Genomic DNA, 21,571 nt, shown 5'->3' with positions numbered 1-21,571 from the left:
TATTCTTGTGTGTTAATAAAAGTTTTATACACAAAAAAAAGGTAAAAACACAACTTGTTACAATAGACAGTTTATACTGTGAAGTTATTGTGGTGGTGATAATTAAACAATATTAAAAGGCAGCATTTAACACATTTGCGGTACACTGTGTGTGTGTAACAGTAGAAAGAGCACAGCCTGGCATGGTCTTAATCCGTCCACATACCAGCCACTGCCTGATATGGTGTGTGTGTTGGGATCATTTTAACGGCACTGGGCTGAAACCTGACACACACACACATCCATGTGTCCTCTCTCTATCTCTCTCTCTCACCAGGACACAAATCGTTAGGTAGCGTGGAAGCCGCAAAAACAACCAAACAACAGTTGGTGTACAGAACAAGACATGATAGTTGGATGACTGAGGAAAGAAGAGTATTAGAAGCAGACAAGAGAGAGACACAGGGACTGACTCTGTCCTACTGTCCAGACCAGGCAGACTTAACATCCAAGGCTTGAGGGGAAAGCTCTGAGAGAGGCTACAAACCAGCTCCTGCACTTTAAACTTCATTTCTTGAACTGACAGGTGAGGGTTTGACTTAACTGTCCTCAACTTCTGGATTCTTTAACAGTGTGGATATCTGTGATATTTTTCCCTGGATATCAAGAGATTCTTTTCCTCAGCTTTTAATCCCGCCGGCAGCTGATGTTTAAACTGAGTGGGGTATTTCCAGTGTTGCCCTCTGTACAGGCCAGCAGAGTCAGGCGCAGCTTACTCAACGCTCGAGCATTAGGATAGACTAAGTCCTGGAAACATCAAATAAAACTGCAGTTTCACTGAAGTTCATCATTAAAAAAGGACTGTTTTAAGTCCACCTGCCTAAAGAATCACATTAGAGACCAACAAGAGGAATCAGACACAAGAGCGAAACTAAAGGACAAGAGGCTGAACCTTCACAACCCCAGTCAGCAGATGGAAAGGAAGGTGAGTAATCAAGTCAAAGGGTTTATTATCATCTGTTATTTACTTTCTTCTTCTTTAATCTTTATTCCTTTATCAAATTTTCCATTGTAAATCTTGTCATGTCCTGTTTTGCCTCTGTTTTCTCCTTGTTACATGATACTGGTGATTTACTTTTTGCCCATTTTAACAAACTTTCAACACATTTTTAGATTCATTATTTGGGCATCCACTGGTATGAAATGATTAAGCTCATGTGTGGATAATATTCTGATGGTGCATTTGCATTCAGGTAGCCTACTGTCATGTTCGTGAAAGTTTTAATGTCTGATGGCTGATTTGAATTTGCTTCATGAAGCATGTTTTGGACAAATCAAGCCTGAACTAAAACTGCTCAGATCAATGTACACACACACATGAAGCAGAGTTTGCTCCCACAGAATTGTGTTTTCATTGTGGAGATATTAAAGATTGAAAAGATCACATGGTTAGTTATGAGACTAAATGGCACAATCATAAAAACATGCAGTTTTATGATGATCACACATTATCAATATCATAGTGGTTATGTGAAGAGCAGTCTGTTAAATACACTGACAAAGCAGCTCTAGATTCTACATTACAACTGTTAAAGGATCAAAGCCTCAGTCCACAGAGAAATGCACACAACCTCTGTAACTTTGTGATGTCACAACGCAGCCTCCACTGTAAGTCACATCCCAAGCCCCGCTCTAACCTGGAGTTTGTTTACCTGAAATCTGCTGTATTTTTATTGGAACACTCAGCCAATCAGAAGAGAGGCTCCGATGAGGCTCAGAGTGATTTCTCTCCTCATTGGCTCATTGACCTTTTGTAACCAGCACTCACAGCCAAATATAAAATGAACGTGTAGTGTTGTTGTTTTTTATTCTTAAAACTGCAAATGTATCTCCTTATGATTCAACACTATAATAAAACACAGGAAAGGTCAAATATGGAACCTTTAAAGTTAAAGGGACAGTTCAACATTTTGTCTATTGCCATAATCCCCATAGTAATATCAGTAGGTTCATTACCTTTAATTATCAGTGCATGTTGTTTTGAGATCAGTGGGGCAGAGACATGAGCTGCTCAGCGAACACAATGGAGGTGAATGGTACAGGTCCCCTGTCCCTCGTCAAACTCATCAAATACACAATCCAACAACTCCAAAACGATCTCCTGGAGAAGTTGTGACCTGCACATTCAGCACGCTATGAGATAATAATGTAACATTACGAGACAGAGTTGTTTTCACAGCAAATGCAGCCGGAACTACATTCCAGACTCGGCTGCTGGGCGGAGTGATTTTTGAAAAGCCCAAGTAGTTCAGAGTACTTTCTTCATGTACCGTAATGTTACGTAATTATACATGATTATTTCATAGAGTGGTGAATGTGGAGGTCACAAGTTGTCCACAAGAGCGTTTTGGAGTAGTTTGATTGTGTATTTGATGAGTTTGATGAGGGACAGGGGACCTGTAGCTACCATTCACCTCCATTGTGTTCGCTGAGCAGCTCAAGTCTCTGCCCCGCTGATCTCAAAACAACATGCACCGAAGTATCAAGTTAGCGGTCTCTAAAATGTCAAAAGCCGGCAGACTGACTGCAGCAGAACGAACCGACTGTGAATCATGTCTGATGTCGACAGGAGGAGGTGAAGTACGGTGGAGTGGCCATGTCGCTGCCGGCCGACCTGAGCTGCCTGCAGGGCGGCGGAGGAGCAGATGCCGAGGCCTCGCTGTCCACGCTGGAGAAGCAGCTCATCTGCCCCATCTGCCTGGAGCTGTTCAACAAGCCGGTGGTGATCCTGCCCTGCCAGCACAACCTCTGCAGGAAGTGTGCTAACGAGCTGTACCAGGTGGGAGTCAGGCGGCACACATGTAGGCCACCACTAGTGGCAATGTAGCCTACACGTGCATGTGTGCTTGTGTGTACGTGTGTGTGCGTGTACAATGGATTATCAGTGTCTAAAATGGGATGTGAGGATGTTTCAGCGGCATTGTTCAGAGTGTGTGTGTGTGTGTGTGTGTGTGTGTGTGTGTGTGTGTGTGTGTGTGTGTGTGTGTGTGTGTGTGTGTGTGTGTGTGTGTGTGTGTGTGTGTGCTGTCCCCTCCACCAGAGTCATAATGGCAGCTGTCCTTTTAGAGATTGAGATCATGAATGTTTGTAAATGTAAATAAATGAACACATTTATCCACATTTTGTCAGACACTGTATGCAAAGTGCTACTGAGGTAGTCAGGTGTTGCTGCATGTTCTCTGAAGACAGCATAAAGAATTGATACATACACTGTTGCCCATAAAGTTGGAATAATTTTGTTTTCAGACACATTCCTCTTTTTATTCCTATTATAAATGTTAATTGTGGTTCAATTTTTGCAGTGATCTGTTTAGAAGAGATTGATCAATACAGTTCTGAGAAGATATACATTTTATTTGTCAAGAATAAATCACATTTCATTAGAAGAAGTAAATTAACAATAGAAGAAATTCCCTCACAATGTTCTATAAACTTGCATAGGGTCTTTAATCCTGGACAAAGCAGAAGCAATGTTTTGGTCTATACAACCTTCATCATGCAGAGTTGAAGCACAAAACAGACTCAAATGGACAACACACAAACAAAAACAGACTATTAGAAGCAAGGTGATTAATCATTGCAAACTGTGTGTGATCAGGTGATCAGGTGAGTAAAACGTTTAAATAGAAAGTAGTCAATATCAGAGAAACATTAATAAAAATTAAACAAAACAAGACTCAAGGAAAAAAATAAGGGTACACTGTATATCAGGTATCTAAGCTACACAGGTAGATGTAACAAAGAAGGGGACTTGGAATGTGCAGGTCACAACTTCTCAACAAGAGCGTTTTGGAGTTGTTGGATTGTGTATTTGATGAGTTTGATGAGGGACAGGGGACCTGTACCATTCACCTCCATTGTGTTCACTGAGCAGCTCACGTCTCTGCCCCGCTGATCTCAAAACAACATGCACCGATATTAAAACTAATGAAGCTACTGCTATGACTGTAGGGATTATGGCAATAGGTGAATTTGCCAAAATGTTGAACCATCCCTTTAAAACAAATACCTGATATAGTTTAAAGTAGCAGTAGTAGTTTATCAACCAACAACAGCATTTCAATTCTGCCCGTACACTCATTTATCAATAATAAGGACTTAAGAGTAATTATCTAAAGAGGGACACTCAGTACAGAGCCTTTATTATGCTGTTTTACAAGATTGATGGTGAACAGGCATGATGTTGGTGTGCACTCTGATCCGGCTGGTGCTAAACAACAGGCATCAAGTTGAGCTTGTGTGTCAGTGACTATGATGCCACTAATGACGTAATGACATGTACATAACTTGAAGGTGTAGACCCAAACTGTTAGGTTCTCTTCGGAATCATTATCAACAAAAATCACATACAAAAACACAGTGGAAAAGTAAGAAAGAAAAAACAAACAAACATGAAGACATTTTACACATGCGTGTGTGTGTGTGTTATCATGTGTGTGCGATTTTTTGTATGTGTGTGTGGTATGGATGGAATGGATGGAAACCCAATAGACTCATGTTCACGACCTTTGACACTGAAAGCTCTGCCCTGTCAAACACACTCACACAAACACACACTGACATTAGTGTTAGCAGTGGGGGAAAAAATTTATACAACATTGTATCGCGATATATTGCATGGCGATATTGTATTGATATACAGATACCAAGTATCCATCTGAACAGCCTAAGAAGTTTACTCAGAATAGTTAACACAAAACTCTTTTCTCAAACTACATTCACAAAATCTCTTATTCATTTTGCAAAACCAAACCATCGCCTCAAAATAGTTTTACCTGAGCTCAAAATTGAACAATGTTTTCAGATCTGTGGTCAAAACAGAAACACAGCTGAGCAGTCATTACACACCACACCAAAAATGAATTAGATTTTTAGCAATTCGGAAAAACTGTATTAGGAAAAACAGATGTTAACAAAATTTTCATTTGGAATTGAAAAAAGCGGTAATACGGTACTTTTCTTGATGCTCATAACAGCTCATAACGAAGTGGAAGTCCCCTAATCGCACCTGGAAATACTTTGAAATTGAGTGGCTCCCCAGAGTGCAAAATTCAATTTTTATGAATATTTCATGAATAGCTTATGCATGTTGTTTTGTATGTCACTTTACAATTCGGTTAGTGAAGGCTTCATAAGGGCTAGGAGTTATTTGTAACATTTTCATGGATGGTTTATGAATGTTACATTGTATGTCACTTTACTATAGCCTACAGGTGGTGAAGGATTCATAACTGAATTGCAAATGATGCTACCACTGCAATGGTTTGGTGTTTGTACAACTGTGGGTGACAGGAACAAAGCAAACAATGCATACATTCTGAATACATGACATTTTAATGAAGCCCTTATGAAAAGTCATATGAATGTGCTAAAGCTAATAAACTGCAATATATTGCAGCAATTGGCAATAGTTTTAATATTGCAATGATATATCGGATATAGAGACACAGGTATTGTGATAATATTGTATACGTACAATAAAAACATGGAGCCGTCACTCCAGTGGTTTAGAATTGCTCTTGCTCTGATAGCTGTGATGGACAGTTAGCTACAGTAGCCTAGCATAAGGTCTGAGGGTTTATACAGACCACTAAAATCTGACCACTGGATTGGTCAAGGTGCTCCCACTGTGTGTTTGTGTGTGTGTGTCTGACCAGTTCTGATCCCTCAGTCAGGCCCAGCAGCAGCTGAGGCTTATTAAAGCTGCTATTTCAGGACACGTTACCCCTCTTATCCTTCCCTTCATCTCTCTGCTCACCTGCCCCGCTCTTCACTCGTCCGTCTGACTCCCTGCTTCTCTGTTCAACCCAAACTCTCAATTCCCTAATTGGTTTCCACTTCTGTTTTCTCCTGTGAATTCTTGTTTTCTGTTGCCGTCATGACTGAACAGTCTTGTCTGGTGTTTAAGCAGCAGTGTGCTCCTGCAAGGTATACCTCCATAATGATTATGGATTACATTTAATGAGAATACCAACTTCAGTAAATCAAGATATATGAATATAGTGGAAAAAGTTCACTATTGTGACCTAATGGTGTCACACTCTAATCAGCTAATGAACTCCAAACACCTCTAAAGGTTTCTGAGCCTCTGGTTCAGTAGCTACACTATCTTTGAGTAGACTGCTGACCTCCATTATATTCTACTTTTCAGATGCACCTGTATACTAAAAATAATATAATGTTAAAGCAGAAGTAAGCGATCCGGTCTTTTGGCTAACTTCTTGGAGTTAGCAGCCCCCGCCCTCGTCATGGATCTACTGGTCCTCGTCCCTACGTCACCACATTCACGCGCATCCCTTGGCTGCACACACAGAGAGGACCGCCCCTTTATGCCGTTCTCCCTCCTCATTGGATAAAGGTTGTAGGATACAAGGAAAGTTGACTGACTGACAGACCCGTGTTTTTCGGACCAAAAACTCTATATAAGTGCAAAAAAAAAAAAAAGGAAGTAGCTCCACCGCACACAAAGGGGTCGTATAAACACTTATTTATTTAAAAAGTCAAGCAGCAATGCGTTTCACCCGTGTGGGCTTCATCAGGCATCTAGATAAATAAGTGTTTATTACAGTATATGACCCCTTTGTGTGCGGTGGAACTCCTTCCTTTTTTGGGGGGGGACTTTATTCCTGACACCACCGGTATAGGTTCTTTCCGTGTGGGTAGAAATTGTCAGGCTACTACAGCAACAGATGAGAGTCGCCAACACCAGGTTTCATTTGTATATTACAGTACAGTATGTAATCCTACAGCTCAATGGTCACAATCTAACCTTAGTTTCAGTGAGTGTGTCATAGAGCAGTATACAGTCCTGAGGAGAAAAAAACCCCTTGACAATGAATGAACTATCTCAGCGACTGAGACTGTCCACAACAGGAGCAATGTGAGTAAGGTCAGCAGAGGCGTCTGAGATATTTTTACCTCTTTCAGAGACTAGGACAGCAAGTTAAGGTCACTCAGTGTGTGTGTGTGTGTGCGTGCTTCAGGCTGTTTACATGGAGGGTGAGCAGGGGGTTTTCAGTATAAACGTCCTGAGCTGCTTTGACTTCATCTAGGGAAACATTAACATTTAGAAGATCATACACATTCTTCACCACTGATGATGATAATTATGAAAATCCCAGCATGCCGCTGGGCTGTATGACAACCAACTCCAACTGCTGAGTGTTGAAAGACGCACAGCTGATGTATCTTTTCTACCACCATGCAGCCCTCCCTGTTCCAGGCTCGGACCACCATGATGGTGAACAGCGGTCGTTTCCGCTGTCCGTCCTGCAGACATGAAGTGGTGCTGGATCGCCACGGCGTGTACGGCCTCCAACGAAACCTGCTGGTGGAGAACATCATTGATGTCTACAAACAGGAAGTCAGCAACAAAAACAATGACACGAGGTGAAGAGAGGGAGACGATGCACGATGAGATGCATTTTTTTCTCCCACAAACTGTCATCTGGATGTGTGTCTGAAAAGGTGATTCCTCTTCCATCTCTCTCTCCAGCCCCGCCCCTCTCCCTCCACCTCCCTCTCTGCCCACGTGTTCCGATCACAAGGGTGAGAAGGTGAACATCTACTGCCTCACCTGTCTGGTTCCCACCTGTTCTCTCTGCAAAGTGTTCGGAGCGCATCAGTCCTGTCAGGTGGCTCCTCTGACAGACGTCTACCAGCAGCAGAAGGTAACAGAGCTGGGTGTGTGTGTGTTACTTTAAAAGCTGCTGCAAGTGCTTTCACAGTGATACTGATAAGACCCCAACATTAAAGGAGACATATTCAGCCCCTTTTCCACAAATTAAAATAGTTCCCAGGTGTCTTAAAGACATGTCTGTGACATGCTTCAGTCAAAATCCCCCAAGGATCAAACATCAGCTCTTTTCATCCGCTCAAAACAGCCCTGTTCAGAACGGCTGGTTTCAGGTCCTGTCCCTTTAAATGCAAATGATCCACTGCTTGCCCCGCCCCCTCTACCGGTACCAGTACTCACAGGTAGGGGTGGTATTATGCACATTTGAAAACTGATGACATCGTTGTATGTCAACTGAGGGAACAGGTCATAAAACAACATGGATTTCATCCTCAGGAGCCTGAAAATTACAGATTTTTTTGTCAGTTCTCACAATCTTGGGACCGGAAGGGCCTTCAAAAAGTGATATTTCCATGTCCCCTTTAATGTACACAACCAGTAAAAACTAAGAAAACTTCATAATAAACCAATAAAACAAAATTTGAAAAATACAGATTAAATAGAATTGTATTGTTTATCCACAGTCATATAAAATATTAAACATTTGTATTAATGTGAAATCTTGTCAGGATTATTTTGGCCATTACTTTCTGAGGTCACCATGACTTTGACCTTTGACCTGTGGCTACAAAGGTTTATTCAGTTCATCTGATCCTTGGTAAAAAAAAAAAAAAAAAGTCAGATTTTGAAGAGATTCCCTCCAGGAGCTTAACAGAAAGCCTTGTTTTATGAGGTTGGAGTGACTTTGACCTTTCACAACCTAAAATCTTATCAGTTCATCATTTGAGTGACAGGGGGCTAAATTTGAAGTTCCCCCAAGGCATTGCTGACATTGCACTCCCAAGGCTGTTTTATGAGCTCACCAAACCCTTGGCTTTTGACCCAGTGAAGCATTTTTTATCAGACTGAACTGATCACAACCTTTTTTAAAAAAAAGGATAATTTCCCTTTTGTTTGTCAGGATGAGCTGAGTGGAGAAGTCAGTGCTCTGGTGGCAGTCAACCATAAAATCCAGGCTTTGATCGACGAGCTGGACGAGACCTGCAGAAACATAGAGGTGAATGGATGTTACCACGGCAACAGAGGCAAAGATATTAAGTCTAACAAAAGTAAATATCGAGATGAAAAAATATTTTTTTTAAATTCTATTTGCCGTTTCATAGATTGTCCTGACAGTGAAGCCTCAACTCTTTCTTCTAGTGTTATAAATGCTTTTGTTCTTATGTAGGCCTATACGTATGTGTGAAGGCTCTCTCGATGACAGCATGTTTCTTTGTTCCATGCACAACCACAGAAGAACGCTCAGACTCAGAAACAGAGTGTGTGTGACAGGTTCAGCAGCATGACCTCCATCCTGGACCAGAGACACAAGGTGAGAGACACTTCTTCTCTGTGACCTCACTCTGCTCTGCTGCACAGTACAGTGGAAAAGTGCTAACATCATAGCCATAGTACTACTTACTAACATACTGTAATATTGCATATAAAGTGCATTTTATATGAAGCTACTCAACATGCTGACAGTCAGTACATGATGACATAATGTAGTACATCAGGGGTTTTCAACGTTTTTCAGGCCAAGGACCCCCAAACTGATGCAGAGATGGAGCAGGGACCCTACCCCACTGCCCCATTGTATAAAATTGTGTTTAACATTAAATTGGGCCTAGTGTAGTCTACCTTGTTATTGCGCATTCAAGCTATTCAAATAATACACAAGATCATATATTCATGTTTTTATTTTAAACATGGACAGGTAAAGTGAGTAGGCGGCCATGCCACTGCCATTTATAAGCAGACCGTGTTCACAATGTCTATCAATTACATGATAATCATGCCAACAAGCTATTCAAATTGACATTTGTATTTCAAACATAAATGTGGAAACAAAAAAATAATATAAAAAAATAGTCTAATCAACCCAAAAATTGTGCGCCCCCCCCCCCCCCCCCCCCCCCCCCCCTGCAGTAATTCCACGGACCCCCTGTTGAAGACCTCTGTATTATATTATTTTGCAATATATATAACAGCAGTAGAAACAGTAGCAGCAGCAACACCGTCTTCATCATTGCATCGTCACCTTGCAGGCTATGACACAGCAAATCAGCTCTGAGCAGGATGAGAAGACCGGCCATGTCCAGGCGTTGGTGCGTCGCTACGGAGACAGCATAGAGGGCAACACCAAGCTGATGGAGAGAGCGACGAGCAGCATGGAGGAGACGGACCTGGGAGCGTTTGTGCAGGTGGGAGCTGACGGACAGAGTGGTCCGAACCCGCGGAGAGGAGAAAGTTTTGCAACAAATTCTCATGAGAAGGATTTGAATGTTTGTTTTTTGTTTTGTTTTTTGGGAGGGTGGGGAGGATGGGGGTTCTGTTGACAACTTGTTGGGTTAGAGATGGGAAGTGTGCGAAAAGTGAAGAAAGTTGAACATACATTCTCGTATGAACCAGTGTTGGTTTACACGCAACAGGAGGGAAGAGAAAAGACGATAAGAGATAAAATTGGAGTCGTTGCATCATGGGAAGTGTAGTGTCTGGTGTTTCTGGTGCTTTACACCTAACAAAACTGTGTATTTCGACTTCTACTGCGGGTTTTTTGTACAGCACAGTCAGTGTTGTGGATGAATGACCTTACTTTTAGACGTGTGAAGTGTTTTGTGGGAACAGTTTAGCTGAGATGTGTGTTGAAAATGCAGACTATAGAGTTTTGAATATGTAGCTTCTGTATCGACCAATGCTTGTTATCAACTGAAAAAAACTGTAAGAAACAAGTCATAACCTGTCAAATAGTCTGTGTCTGAGGTTCTCTCTCTGTCCTCTCCCTCCCTCAAGAACTCAAGAGAGCTGATCACAAAGTGAGTATTCTCCTTCTTTTATATCATGTCATCACATCCTATCATGGTTTTAACCTTCTATCATGTTGTAGCTGCCTGTCTCCATCTCTTGTCTTCTCCTCCTCACTTCTTCTCCTTTTCTGTTCCCTCACATTCAACCATTCCTCCCTGAGCTTGTTTTCTCCCCTGTCCTCAGAGTGACCACAGCAACCAGCTCCTGTCCAACCGAGACACTGAAACCAGGTTATGAGAATTTGAGCCCCTACAAATTTAACTTCAGCAGACAGGATAGAGCTCTGAAGAGCATAGACTTTATTAAAGGTAAGAAACGGGACTATATGATGTTGATACTGGGAAACTTTATTAAATAAGTCTCATATTCAATTGCACTGGAGGATACTGAGCTGTAAACACAGTTTAGACTGATTGATGTGTTTCTAAAGACTGAACTGTCAAGTTCCGATGTCGTCAACACAGGCTAACCTGATCTCTCCAGGATGTTTTTTTTATTTTTTTTTATTTTAGGTCTATGTTGATGTCTTGGTCCATAAATCATTTTGTGTCGCTAACTAGTGAGGAAGCTCTTTTTTTGGATGTGTTGAAACATTTTATGCATTACTTTATTATTAGGTTATTATTTTAATTACATTTTTTATTAATGGCCAGAAGTGAACATAATGATGTCAGAGTGAAGTTTATGTTTATTTGCACGATTATAAAAGCAACAATAAAAGTAGAAACCCACTACGGGCTTATATTTAAACCTCACCTATAAAAGCAATTACACAAATAATAAACCAAAAATGCAAAGTTAACTTTGACATTTCAGATATAAAATGTAATTTTATCCTTGTAGACGTTTGTATTGTAATTTGTGCATGGTCACAGTGACCTCAGTCTTTGACCTCTCATCATCAACATCTACCCATATAGCCTAAATGAATGCCACATTTCAAGAAGTTGACTGAAAACACAAAGCCCCTGGCTAGAAGCATAAAAAATATTCTGCAAAGCCATTTTAGATGAAGCACTGTGGCATTATTGTCTAAGAGCTGAGAAGGAAATCTGGTTGTATCTCTTCAGTTATGGAGGAGGTTCCTGAACCAGAGGTTGAACCAGAGCCAGAGGAACCCAAAGAGCCCACAGAACCAAAACCCCATCAGGAATCCTCCACCCAGAACCTGGACTCTACTGTAGAACCAGATAAAGAGACAGTCCCATCACTGACATCGCCACCAGTGAAACCAGAACAGACAGCAGCAGCTACAGCAGACCTGATGCCAGCAGCTCCTGAGCTGTTGACAGACTCTGTGGAGGCAGAGCTGCAGCCAGAGCCCGACAACACCAGCCTGAGTGATGAAGGATCAGGTCAGATGAAGAGCGGGACGGAGGAGCAGAGAGACAAGGCTGTCAAAGAGACAAACATCTGTGAACATCAGGATGGAATGAGCACGCAACAGGTACAGTACCCCACCTGCTGTGAAGAAGCTCACCTGTACACACAAATACAGAAAACTGTTTTACAATACATGAGCTGCAAATAGTCACCACCACACAACAGGAGTGCTGACTGCGATGCACATATTGTTCAATACTTTCTGACTCTTGAATAAATGCTCATGGATTTACTATAACGGAGACAGTTGAGTTATATTCAATTATAATTTGCAATTATAATAATAACAAGTTAGTTGGGAAGTTACTAAGTTAGATGGTTGGTGAGTTAGTGAGTGGGTTAGTTAATTAGTTGAGAGTGAGTGAGTGAGTGAGTGAGTGAGTGAGTGAGTGAGTGAGTGAGTGAGTGAGTGAGTGAGTTAGTTAGTTACCGTAGTTGGTTGGTTGGTTAGTTAGTTAGTTAGTTAGTTAGGTAGGTAGGTAGGTAGGTCGGTCGGTAGGTAGTAGGTAGTAGGTAGGTAGGTAGGTAGGTAGGTAGGTAGGTAGTAGGTAGTTAGGTAGTAGGTAGGTAGGTAGTTAGGTAGGTAGGTAGTAGGTAGTAGGTAGGTAGGTAGGTAGGTAGGTAGGTAGGTAGGTAGGTGGGTAGGTAGTTAGGTAGGTAGGTAGGTAGGTAGGTAGGTAGGTAGGTAGGTAGGTAGTAGGTAGTTAGGTAGGTAGTAGGTAGGTAGTTAGGTAGGTAGGTAGTAGGTAGGTAGGTAGTTAGGTAGGTAGGTGGGTAGGTAGTTAGGTAGGTAGGTAGGTAGGTAGGTAGGTAGGTAGGTAGGTAGGTAGGTAGTTAAGTAGGTAGTAGGTAGTTAAGTAGGTAGTAGGTAGTTAGGTAGGTAGTAGTTAGTAGGTAGGTAGGTACTAGGTAGGTAGTAGGTAGGTACTAGGTAGGTAGTAGGTAGGTAGGTACGAGGTAGGTAGGTAGGTAGGTAGGTAGGTAGGTAGGTAGGTAGGTAGGTAGGTAGGTAGGTAGGTACGAGGTAGGTAGGTAGGTAGGTAGGTAGGTAGGTAGGTCGGTAGGTACTAGGTAGGTAGTAGGTAGGTAGGTAGGTAGGTAGGTAGGTACTAGGTAGGTAGTAGGTAGGTAGGTAGGTACGAGGTAGGTAGGTAGGTAGGTAGGTAGGTAGGTAGGTAGGTAGGTAGGTAGGTAGGTAGGTAGGTAGGTAGGTAGTAGTAGGTAGGTAGGTAGGTAGTAGGTAGGTAGGTAGTAGGTAGGTAGGTAGGTAGTAGGTAGGTAGGTAGTAGGTAGGTAGTAGGTAGGTAGGTAGGTACGAGGTAGGTAGGTAGGTAGGTAGGTAGGTAGGTAGGTAGGTAGGTAGGTAGGTACTAGGTAGGTAGTAGGTAGGTAGGTAGGTACGAGGTAGGTAGGTAGGTAGGTAGTAGGTAGGTAGGTAGGTAGGTAGGTAGGTAGGTAGGTAGGTAGGTAGGTAGGTAGGTAGGTAGGTAGGTAGGTAGTAGGTAGGTAGGTAGGTAGGTAGGTAGGTAGTAGGTAGGTAGGTAGGTAGGTAGTAGGTAGGTAGGTAGTAGGTAGGTAGGTAGGTAGGTAGGTAGGTAGTAGGTAGGTAGGTAGGTAGGTAGGTAGGTAGTAGGTAGGTAGGTAGGTAGTAGGTAGTAGGTAGGTAGGTAGGTAGGTAGGTAGTAGGTAGGTAGGTAGGTAGGTAGGTAGGTAGGTAGGTAGGTAGGTAGGTAGGTAGGTAGGTAGGTAGGTAGTAGGTAGGTAGGTAATAGGTAGTAGGTAGGTAATCAGGCTGTTGGTTGGTGTGAAAATGAAGCAAACAAATGTCTCTCACTTCACCTCCCTCACAGTGTCTGTCCTTCTGTCTCAGAGGTGAAATTCTTCTTTTCCTCATGTAAGCTATTTAAAGGACCACAGAGCCCATTAACTACTATTTATGTGTGTGTTACATCACCTCAAACAGAGATTTGAAATTTGCGGTAAGTGGTCCTTCTTATAAAGCATCATGTGGCCTCCAGGTGTACACACATTCAGTCCAAATAACTGTTATTAGTTGTTTCTGCAGCTTTTAGCAGGACCCTGAAAAAAAATCACCTCACTGCTGCATTCGTAACAACAGATGGTCACCTTCTGAACAGTATTAGTGAATTATATAAAACCTAATAATAAAACTGCAGATGAGGGATATACATTTAGTTTCAAAGAAAGAAATGACAAAAAAAGTGGAAGGCAGGGAATATCTTATCTAACTCAACTCAACTCAAAAAAAAACTTTCACTTTGACTGCCACAATTCATCATCCCCAAAACATTCTCAATCTCATACCCCCCCCCCTTAAATAAATTAATAAACAGACTCTTATAAATAAAGACATGAGAAAAGAAAAAAAAAGTCACCTGAAACATCTGTATCTAAATCAATCTACAAAGGGCCAGGCTTTGGAAAAGGTACAGTAATAGTAATAGTTAATGGGCTCCTTTATCTGTCTTCCTTCACATATCAGTGTGAGGGGCGAGGGGCAGAAAGTGACGCATGTGACTGGATGGCACAAAGAGAGACAGAGAGAAAACAAGATGAAGACGATAAGGATACCCAGATGGAGGAGGAAGCAGATGCTACCTTTTACCCCAGCTGGTACAGAGCAGGCGGCCGGTGTCGTCTTAGTCCTGCTCTGACGGTCAGAGGTTCCCTGTCAGAGGCCTCGGCCCGGGCTGAGCCTGACCTCCAGGTCCAGCCACAACCTGCACGGAGTCAGGATCCACAGCTCCCAGAACGGGCCGCGTCTCCCTCCGGACCTGCTCTCTGTCACCTGTTACCCCCACTTTCCACTCAGCTTCATGCTCAGCCACGTTTCCCTCCTCTTCCTGAGGCATCCGATGACCACGCTGGTGCTTCTGTGCCTGTTCTCCCGGTGCAGTTCACACAGCAGACAGCAGGTAGCGCCGGTACACAGGAGGGAGCTGAGGAGGACGAGGAGGACATGCAGGGCTGGGTGTGTCTACCTGGGACTGTGGATAAAGGTCACAGTCTTTTGGAGGGCGGTTTTGATCTCGGAGATGGTAGTTTAGACTTTTCTGATGTTAGCGACGCTACCCTGACCGCCCCGCCTGAGGAGACAAGTTCAGGGAAGGATGAAGACGACTTTAAGCTCAGCGATGGAGGAGAAGATGCAGGAGAGCGAGCACAGTTTGAGGAGGATGTGTTAGGTCTGAACAGTGCTTCGGGGTTGAAAGACAAATATGATTTTGAAGCTGAGATGATGGACGAGGGAGGCATCCAGCCTGAAGATGGGGGTGAGGTGATTAGAGATGACTGCTCCACGATGAAGAAGGACGATGCTGAAGCAGCCCGGGAGGACAAGTCTGAAGTGAAAAATGACACCCTGGATGCAGGAGGTGATGGTGTGGAGAGTACGCATAGCTTAGCACAGGGAGGTGGAGATGCAGCGTGTGTGGAGAATAAACAGGAGGATGCGGAGAACACGGAGCAGCCTGAAGATTTAAACACCAGCAAGGAGAAAAGTGAATCTAAAAGTGTCTCTCGGCAGGTCAGTGTCGGCCGGTTTAAAGGGATAGTTCAACATTTTGGTAAATTTGCCCATTGCCATAATCCCTATAGTTTTAGGAGTAGGTTCATTACCTTTAATTGTCGGTGCAAGCTATTTTTAGAACGGCGGAGCAGAGCCGCAAGCTGCTCAGAGGTACGGTATATGGAGGCTAATGGGATTTCTTGGGTTTCCCTCATCAAACTCATCAAATACACAATCCAACAACTCCAAAACGGACAAGTTGTGACCTGCACATTCACCACACTATGAGATAATAACAGTACGTTACGAGACAGAGTTGTTTTCTTGGTAAATTCATGCAAAACCGCTGATGCGCATTCCCGTCGGGGGCAGTTTTTCAGCAAGCAGTCTCTGCATTTGCCTCGAAAACAACTCTGTCTCGTAACGTTCCATTATTATCTCATAGCCTGGTGAATATGCAGGTCACAACTTGTCCACCAGAGCGTTTTGGAGTTGTTGGATTGTGTATTTGATGAGTCTGATGAGGGAAACCAAGAAATCCCTCCGTAGCGTAGCTCTGAGCAGCTCTCGGCACTGCTCCGCCATTCTAAAAACAGCTTGCACCGACAATTAAAGGTAACAAACCTACTCCTAGGGATTATGGCAATGGGCCAATTTGCCAAAATGTTGAACTATCCTTTAACCTCAGTCATTGTCACCATCATTATCTTCATCTTCATCATCATCGTCATCATCATCATGGTTGCCATCATGGACCAGGCTCTTGCACTGATCACCTTCCTGCTGACGTGGCTACACCTCAACACTGTCCTCCATGTAGCTCTGGGTTGTTGCTGTTTCTGTTCTGCAGAGTCATTTTTTGAAACTCGGCTGCAGCTGCTTCAGCTCTTTGTTCTGTGTGTTGTTAGGAAGGAGGAAGGACAGAGGGAGAAGTGTGCGAAAAATATATTTCACCCCAAAAATTAAATACACTGGCCTGGTTTCAGAGCAAAAAACCTCTTTTGAGCATCACTGTCTCTCCAGAATTTGCACGTGTCTCCAAACACAAACTTATTACTGTGCTAACTTTTCAACACTGTTCAACAGCGGCCTATCCCATCAGTCTGAGTAAACCCTCATCATCGCTATCAAAGACTAATGGGAGCTGTAGTTGTTCTTCAGCCCCATCTTGAAATGACCTGGTAGATCAACACTGGTTCATAAAAGTTTAGGAACAGCTGATGAAACCGACTCTCTACGAGGAAACCAGCTGAGTGTGATTTCCTCACCTCCTACTTCCTTTTCCTAGAAGCTCTTCTCATCAGTGTTTTTGTTGCATCGTCTCTCCATCTCTTTCTTTCCTCCTTCACCCTCAAATCTTTTCACTTTTCACATCACGGCATCCTCTCTCTCTTTCCCTCATCTCTTTGTGTCTCCCTCCTGTACCGACCATCTCCCTCATCTGCCTCTCTCTCTCTCTCTGTTTCTCTTTTCCATCCCCTCATCTCTCTCCAGGCTGTCACTCTGCTCTTCTACCTGTTGGCCTTCCTGGTCATCCTGCAGAGGGTTTGGGTTTACATCGGCTGCTTCATTTGCACATAACACCAGCAGGAGACACACCCATCCTCACTGCTACACTGCTCAGGTACACACACCTGCCTGCAACACCATTAAGTGCTGTCTGAGGCTTTTATTCTGGAAAAAACTAACAAACAGAATAACTTTGAGTGTTGTGAGCCTGTGGTTTCTCAAAATTTCAAATTTAGATGCTTTTTCAATTTCAAAATTAGATGCTAATTTTTGCAAACAGAAATAACCACACTGATTAATGCTTGGTATTTTGACCTAAGTTCATCTGAATTTGTACTACCACTACTGTTCTTACTACTGTCCTTCTAATACCGTGTGTCCTTTTAAAAGAGAACTTCTGTTTTTATTTGGATTTTATTCTATCAACCCAAAGCATTACATTTTAGCTGTGATGCTTCCTGTAAAAATGTATTTCCACAATATTTTTACACAACAAACATTGAGTTAGCACCTTGTTTTAGCACCACATATATGACTGTTCACTTGCCAAGTTTACTTTTTCTTACCATATGCTACATTAATCATCGCTTAATTTCCTCTTCACAGATTGGCAACACTAATCTCCAGTAGCTTAGATCATACTGAAAGATACAGAAGACCTGTAATAACATATTTTACTTTTCATGACAAATTTACAATGATCTTCATAAAACAGATCAAACAAGTCCTTTAATAAATAACAGCAGCAGTTTACTCTTGTCCCTGCTGACCCCTTGTGGCTAAATTGTGTAGTTACAGTTTAAAATCAAACTCTTTCTTTCTATTTTACAAAAAATATACTTTTTAAATAAATCAATAGATAAAACTTCCCAACTTATATATGTATATATTATTTTATAATATAGTCTTTGTTTTGTTTTTTTAATACCACAGTAGCCTACTAGCAGGACCCTGTGTGTGCTTTACTCTCAACAAGTTCAGTTGGCATGTTCTTAGACATTTCATTTCTTTTTGTCTGCACTTTGTTGCATGTCTTGTCAATTGTGAATTTGGAGCAAACAATCCCCCATACTTGTCAGCTTTGGGTAACACACTCATTGAAACACAGGGAGTTGTGTGCAGAGATTGTAGCTACTCAACCAGGTGAGTCATTTAGATGTTGAGTGTTTCTGAGTCTTCTTGCGTCACAATTAACTAGTGCAATCCCAGTATTTAGGTGTCTATGTTTAGTTTGCGTCTTTTTGTGTTTGTTTTATGTCTAATTTTAGTGGGATTGTGTCTTTGTGTGTTTTTTGTGTCTCTGTGGTTGTTATGAATATATTTGGTTGTTTTTCACCCCTGACTCCTTAGTGCCCTGGGGTTATTTCCTGTACAATATACAGTAATCCATGCATGCATATTAAAACTATTTCATCAGAGCACAGACATTGTAATTCAAGACTGCAAAATAATTTGGGAGACACTTAGTCGGCCATTTGTTGGGGTCCCACAGTGTCATGGACATCCATTATGAAACTAACCACTGTCCCACTTTGTTCCAGGTGGAGATTGAGAGCAGCGGTCCTGCTACGACCACTCCTCCCCTCTCCTCCTCTTCCACGTCGCCCTCCTCCTGCAAGGCTCCCGGTCGACCCAATTTCTGCTTCTCCTGGTTAAACCCCCTCCACAAGAAGAAGTAGTCCAGGGAGAGGAGCATCTGGAGATGAAGAAGGAAAAAAAAAAAGATGCACCTCACTCCAGAGTGGGTTTCATCAACTCAGACTGACAACCTCAGACTCTTCAGAGACTTCAGTTTGACTATTCTAACCGTTTTGGTTAAAATATTCATCATATCAGAAATACATCAGCACTTCTGTGTTCTGTGGACAAAACAGTCAGATCTACTCTGGATATGAGTGTCAACAAAAAAACTTTATTTTATTGTTCTTTTTTTCTTTTTTTTCTTTTTCTTTTTTACAGAAGCTGTTGCCCTTTAAGCCAAAGGTCTTTACAGGCTGTAGTCTTCTGACTTTCAGTAGCATTAGAGAGCAAGAACACTGTAGAAACATTATGCAGCAGTAGGCATTAACTGTATTTTAGTAGCTATAGTTGTAGTAGAACTGGTAGTAGCAGTAATAGTAAGAGAAAGTAAAAAAAACGGAACAGTAGTTAGTTGTAATATTAGCAACAGAAGACGAAGAGGTTTGAGTTTGAGTTTTTACTGTAGAACTCTGAATAGCACAGGGACAGAAGAAGTGGTTAATAGGTGTAATGATGTTAGTGTAGGTGTGGGTAGAGATATGTTGAGATAATCACCGCAGCATTTTGACGTTTTACTTACGGACAAAATGTAATAATTCGGGCAATAGTATTGCTCTTAGACATCAACCATCTTGTGTCATGACAGACTTTGGTAAGAAACGTTCTTATGTCCAACCTGTTGTTGGGTAAGGGCGCCGATTTCTGTCAGAGGAAATGAAATGTTTAACTAGAGAATGCATTTCCTGAAGGAAATACGGGTGAATGCTGAAAGCTGGAAGCTGAATGAGCTGAATAAATTGATAAAACAATGCTGAATTAAGTGAAGAAACTGCTGAAGCAATCTTGAAAGAGATGAATCTGAAGAGTAAAAGTAAAACATGTAAGAAGGAGGCTGTATGAAATGGTTGGAAATTACTTGAATTGTTTATTTATTTATTTATTTCGGACATGTTAATTGAACCAGACTTCATCACACACAATTTCAGTTACACAATACAAGCAACATGACCGAAAGGGAAAACGGGAGAAGCATAAAGCTTATCAGGTTGTTCAAGATTGTTGTTGTTCAATTGTTCAAGATGAGTATGAAGAAATTGAATGTCTACTTATATATATTTAAAACTTGCTTGAAAGCTTGAAAACATTGTTGAACCATTACTAATATAGATGAAACAATATCTGAAGAGTAAAAGTAGAACATGTAAGAAGGAGGCTGTATGAAATGGTTGGAAATTACTTGAATTGTTGAAGATCAGTATGAAGAAATTGAAAGGCAGATTTATTTAAAACTGTTGTATGTAAGGTAATAATTAAATCATTATTAAATTTAATAATACTTTAATAACCATTAATAATTAACAGTTAATAATTAATAATTTAATAATTAAAATTTCAAATTATAAATGTAATAATTCGGGCAATAGTATTGCTCTTAAACATCAACCATCTTGTGTCATGACAGACTAGAAACATTCTTATGTCCAACCTGTTGTTGGGTAATGGCACTGATTTCTGTCAGAGGAAATGAAATGTTTAATTACAGCCTTTTACTGGTGAGGTGTTATCATAGTCCCATATTAGAAATTAGGAGAAACTATAGTTCCTAATGTGAGGCTCAACAGTGGAATAGTAGTGGGAGTAAAAGATTGAATCAATGGAAGTTGTAGCAGAAGAATAACAGAGAAGGTGGAGTGTTATTTTATTAGTTGGTTTTCTAACACAGAGAGACCCCGGGCATCCAGCTAGAACCAGTTTGACCTGGTGGTGTTGGACTCAAGAAGTGACTGATGCAATCTTGCTGCAGGAGCTCTCTCTGTGTGACAGTTCAAACTAATGCACTTTTGTTGAGTGTGTGAGCACAGTACAGGACAGATGTGGTTTTGGTCACTTGCTGTGTGTGTGTTGTTGTACACTGCCCCAGGGCCCATGATGACCACTATGGTTCACTGTATGTTGTGTATGGTTTTGCTTGTTCTCCGCTGTCATTTCAGACCCCAGCCACTTCCACCTGACCTGCAGTGACCTCGCCTTCACAACCAAGCGTCTCCCCCTCCGCTCACCTCTTTATCATTTTCCCATTTACTTCAGAGCACTGGTCCATTCCCACCCACACTCTGCTTGTCTGATTCTCCTCTTGGATTTTTGGCCTGGCTCTGCCACCTGACTTCCCGTCTGCCCCTGCCTGCTTTTGTCTGCTGAGCCTAAATAAAGGTGTAGCCTAATGTTTGGAACTTTTTATTGGTGTCTCTGACTACATAACTGTAATTGTAAAAACCTGTAAGAGTTTTGTTTTACTGTTATTGATTTCAGAAAGTTTGTAATCAATCAAATTTGAGAAAATGTATCTCCTGCTTCAAAACATTTGCCCCATGCAGGCTCCTTTGGAAATTATGGCCACGGTGTGGACACGTGGTTGCATGGACATTTACGCTGACACATACACACACACACAGCTAGATTCAAAATCAAAACAAAACAGAAAGCACAAAACATCTGGACAACACCTGTTTCTGTGACGTCACCCCGCCATGCCGGAAAAGATTCCCAAAAATGACGCATAGGTGAGCAGTCAGGAACATAACTTCTGAAACGAGCCTTCAAAATAAAATATTAAACCAAAAGAGAGTTACAGGGCTCCAGCCCAGCCTAAACCTTAGGAGGCATAGACCTATATTTTATTTTGTAAACTATTCCCATTTATATTTCATTATGGGGTGCATCGCAGTCATATTCTTCAAGAAAGCAAAACCTAGGCTACATGGATTTTTAAAAATTGTATAATGCAGCTG

The 21,571-nt window shown here is 41.8% G+C and overlaps 1 protein-coding gene across 1 annotated transcript; it reads left to right on the top strand.

The window, feature by feature from the left end:
• The first annotated feature begins 296 nt into the window (after positions 1 to 296).
• Positions 297 to 20,962, top strand: LOC310988956 (tripartite motif-containing protein 54-like). The gene is made up of 12 exons (XM_083975778.1): positions 297 to 964; positions 2,609 to 2,818; positions 7,247 to 7,428; positions 7,535 to 7,709; positions 8,736 to 8,831; positions 9,069 to 9,146; positions 9,862 to 10,017; positions 10,607 to 10,629; positions 10,805 to 10,929; positions 11,692 to 12,068; positions 17,028 to 17,157; positions 18,584 to 20,962. The coding sequence occupies exons 1-11, from the start codon at positions 953 to 955 to the stop codon at positions 17,112 to 17,114; spliced, it is 1,521 nt and encodes a 506-aa protein (XP_083831904.1). The 5' UTR covers positions 297 to 952; the 3' UTR covers positions 17,115 to 17,157; positions 18,584 to 20,962.
• Positions 20,963 to 21,571: the final 609 nt, after the last annotated feature.

Source organism: Trachurus trachurus (genome assembly GCF_905171665.1).
Source record: "Trachurus trachurus genome assembly, chromosome: 7".
NCBI lineage: Eukaryota > Metazoa > Chordata > Actinopteri > Carangiformes > Carangidae > Trachurus > Trachurus trachurus.
This window is presented reverse-complemented; position numbering and strand designations above follow the sequence as displayed.